Source organism: Sceloporus undulatus, unplaced genomic scaffold, assembly GCF_019175285.1.
Source record: "Sceloporus undulatus isolate JIND9_A2432 ecotype Alabama unplaced genomic scaffold, SceUnd_v1.1 scaffold_11828, whole genome shotgun sequence".
Classification (NCBI taxonomy): domain Eukaryota; kingdom Metazoa; phylum Chordata; class Lepidosauria; order Squamata; family Phrynosomatidae; genus Sceloporus; species Sceloporus undulatus.
This window is the reverse complement of record NW_024814745.1, coordinates 1-2,136: the sequence shown is the minus strand read 5'-3', so window position 1 is coordinate 2,136 and position 2,136 is coordinate 1. Positions and strand designations below refer to the sequence as shown.

General features: G+C 57.4%; 1 protein-coding gene across 1 annotated transcript; it reads left to right on the top strand.

Annotated features, from left to right (window-relative positions):
* Positions 1-202: 202 nt before the first annotated feature.
* LOC121918439 (D-beta-hydroxybutyrate dehydrogenase, mitochondrial-like) lies at positions 203-2,131 on the top strand (the record flags this gene model as incomplete). Its single annotated transcript, XM_042444491.1, has 2 exons — positions 203-611; positions 1,360-2,131. Coding segments are annotated over 2 exons (882 nt in total), but the record flags the coding sequence as incomplete, so codon positions are not given.
* Between the last annotated feature and the right edge of the window lie 5 nt (positions 2,132-2,136).

Below are 2,136 nucleotides of genomic sequence, written 5' to 3'. Positions count from 1 at the left end.
GCTAAACCCCCACCTTTGGACAGTGGTTCAGCCCCAGCCGTCCACTTCAGGGATGGAACAAGTGGGGTGTGTGTGTGAGGAGTCCATGGAAAGTGGGGAATCTGGGAAGGAGAGCCTGTGAGATAGTAGCTTACCCAAGACAGACTGACCTCTCCGACCATGGGGTCCCTCTCCCACAAGACCCCAGTTTCTATGAGGACAGAGCTGTTGGGCTGGGACTGGCTTGCCAAAGAGGGCAGCTGCCAAAGAGGGCAGCTGGTGGCATGGAGGTGGGCCACTTGCAGGTCTACATTTGGTGGAGGTCTGGCTGATAGCCTCACGGAACCCCCACCTGTGTGCCAGAGGGTCCTCTCCGTTGGGCCCTTCAGAATCAGGAGGTGAAGGAGGTCTGGGGGCCCTGGGGAGGGGATGGCCATGCCTCCCCCAGACTGAGGGGTCTCTCCTCCTTGGCCCGGCAGGTCTGTGGGGCCTGGTGAACAATGCTGGCGTGGCCTCTTTTGGGAACGTGGAATTCACCAGCCTGGAGAGGTACCAGCAAGTGGCTGAGGTCAACCTGTGGGGGACCGTCCGAGTGACCAAGGCCTTCCTGCCCCTCATCCGCAAGGCCAGAGGTATGCAGGGGTGGGTGGGTGGGGGGCAACAGGGACCATCCAGAGGCCTCTAGGGTGCCCTCCTGTGCCCCACTGGATAGGGTAGGATGCTGATTGGACCACAGGGGCCTCTCCACCCCAATTGTCCAAGACCTCTCTCCAGAACACCTCTCTCCAGAGGTGATATGATAGCCCTGTTTAAATATTTGAAGGGATGCCATATTGAGGAGGGAGCAAACTTGTTTTCAGCTGCTCTAGAGACTAAGACCCGGAGCAACGGATGCAAGCTGCAGGAAAAGAGATTCCGCCTCAACATTAGGAGGAGCTTCCTGACAGTAAGGGCTGTCCGAAGGTGGAACACACTCCCTTGGAGTATAGTGGAGTCTCCCTCCTTAGAGGTCTTCAAACGGAGGCTGGATGGCCATCTGTTGGGGATGCTTTGATTTGGATTTCCTGCATGGCAGGGGGTTGGACTGGATGGCCCTTGCGGTCTCTTCCAACTCTATGATTCTATGATTTTATGTTTCCAGTGAAGTGAGGAGGAGTGCCTTCTGAGCATGCACAAAGTCCCTATCTTTAGCTGCATCTAGACTTAAGGAGGAAAGGCTCCCACGGAAGTCGCTGCCCACCAAGCCCTCAGCCACCTTCTTCCTCTGAGGAAACTAGCCCCAGGGAAGGTGGCACCCCAATTATGGGATATCACCCCCCCCCCAGGTGATCAAGAAACCCTGAGAACAACCCCTTCTCTGCTCTGTCCATTCTTCTCCAGGTCGGGTGGTCAATGTGACCAGCATGTTGGGCCGAGTGGCCAGCCCTCTGCGCTCCTCCTACTGTATCTCCAAGTTCGGACTAGAGGCCTTCACCGACTGCCTGCGCCAGGAGATGTACCCCTGGGGTGTCTCTGTGGTGGCCATCGAGCCCAGCAACTTCATCGCAGCCACTGGCATCCTAACTGCGCATGGCGTGGAGGCCGCGGCCCAGCAGATGTGGGGCGAGGCAGGCGAGAGCGTCCGTGCCGACTACGGGGGGCAGGCCTGCTTCCAGCGGCAGGTGGACCAGATGAAGGCCTTTGTCCACAGCGGCCTGAGGGACATCTCCCCTGTTCTGGAGGACATCACAGACGCCCTCAGTGCCCGCTTCCCCTATGCCCGCTACAACCCCATGGAGGCCCACTGGTGGGTGCGGCTGCAGGCCGTGACCCACCTGCCCACCATGCTGACTGACTGGCTATACGTCAAGTAGCCCTCCTGAGGAGGCAGAAAGGTCGCACTTGGAGGCCCTAAACACCCCTACAAGCCTCCAGGTCATCTCCCACACTGTTTTTCCAAACTGGGCATTGGGCAGAGAATATGGGCCCACAGAAATATCCCTTGGGGAGGGCTCCTTTGTCTCTGAGGAGATGGATGTCCCAATGTCACAGGGCTGGGAAAGGACAGTAAGGGGACTCTTCCAATGGGTTGAAAGCATCAGCCAGTTTCACCTTCACACGGGTCACACTCTCATGCTGATAATAATAAAGAAACAGCTTTCAGATTCTGAAACTTCT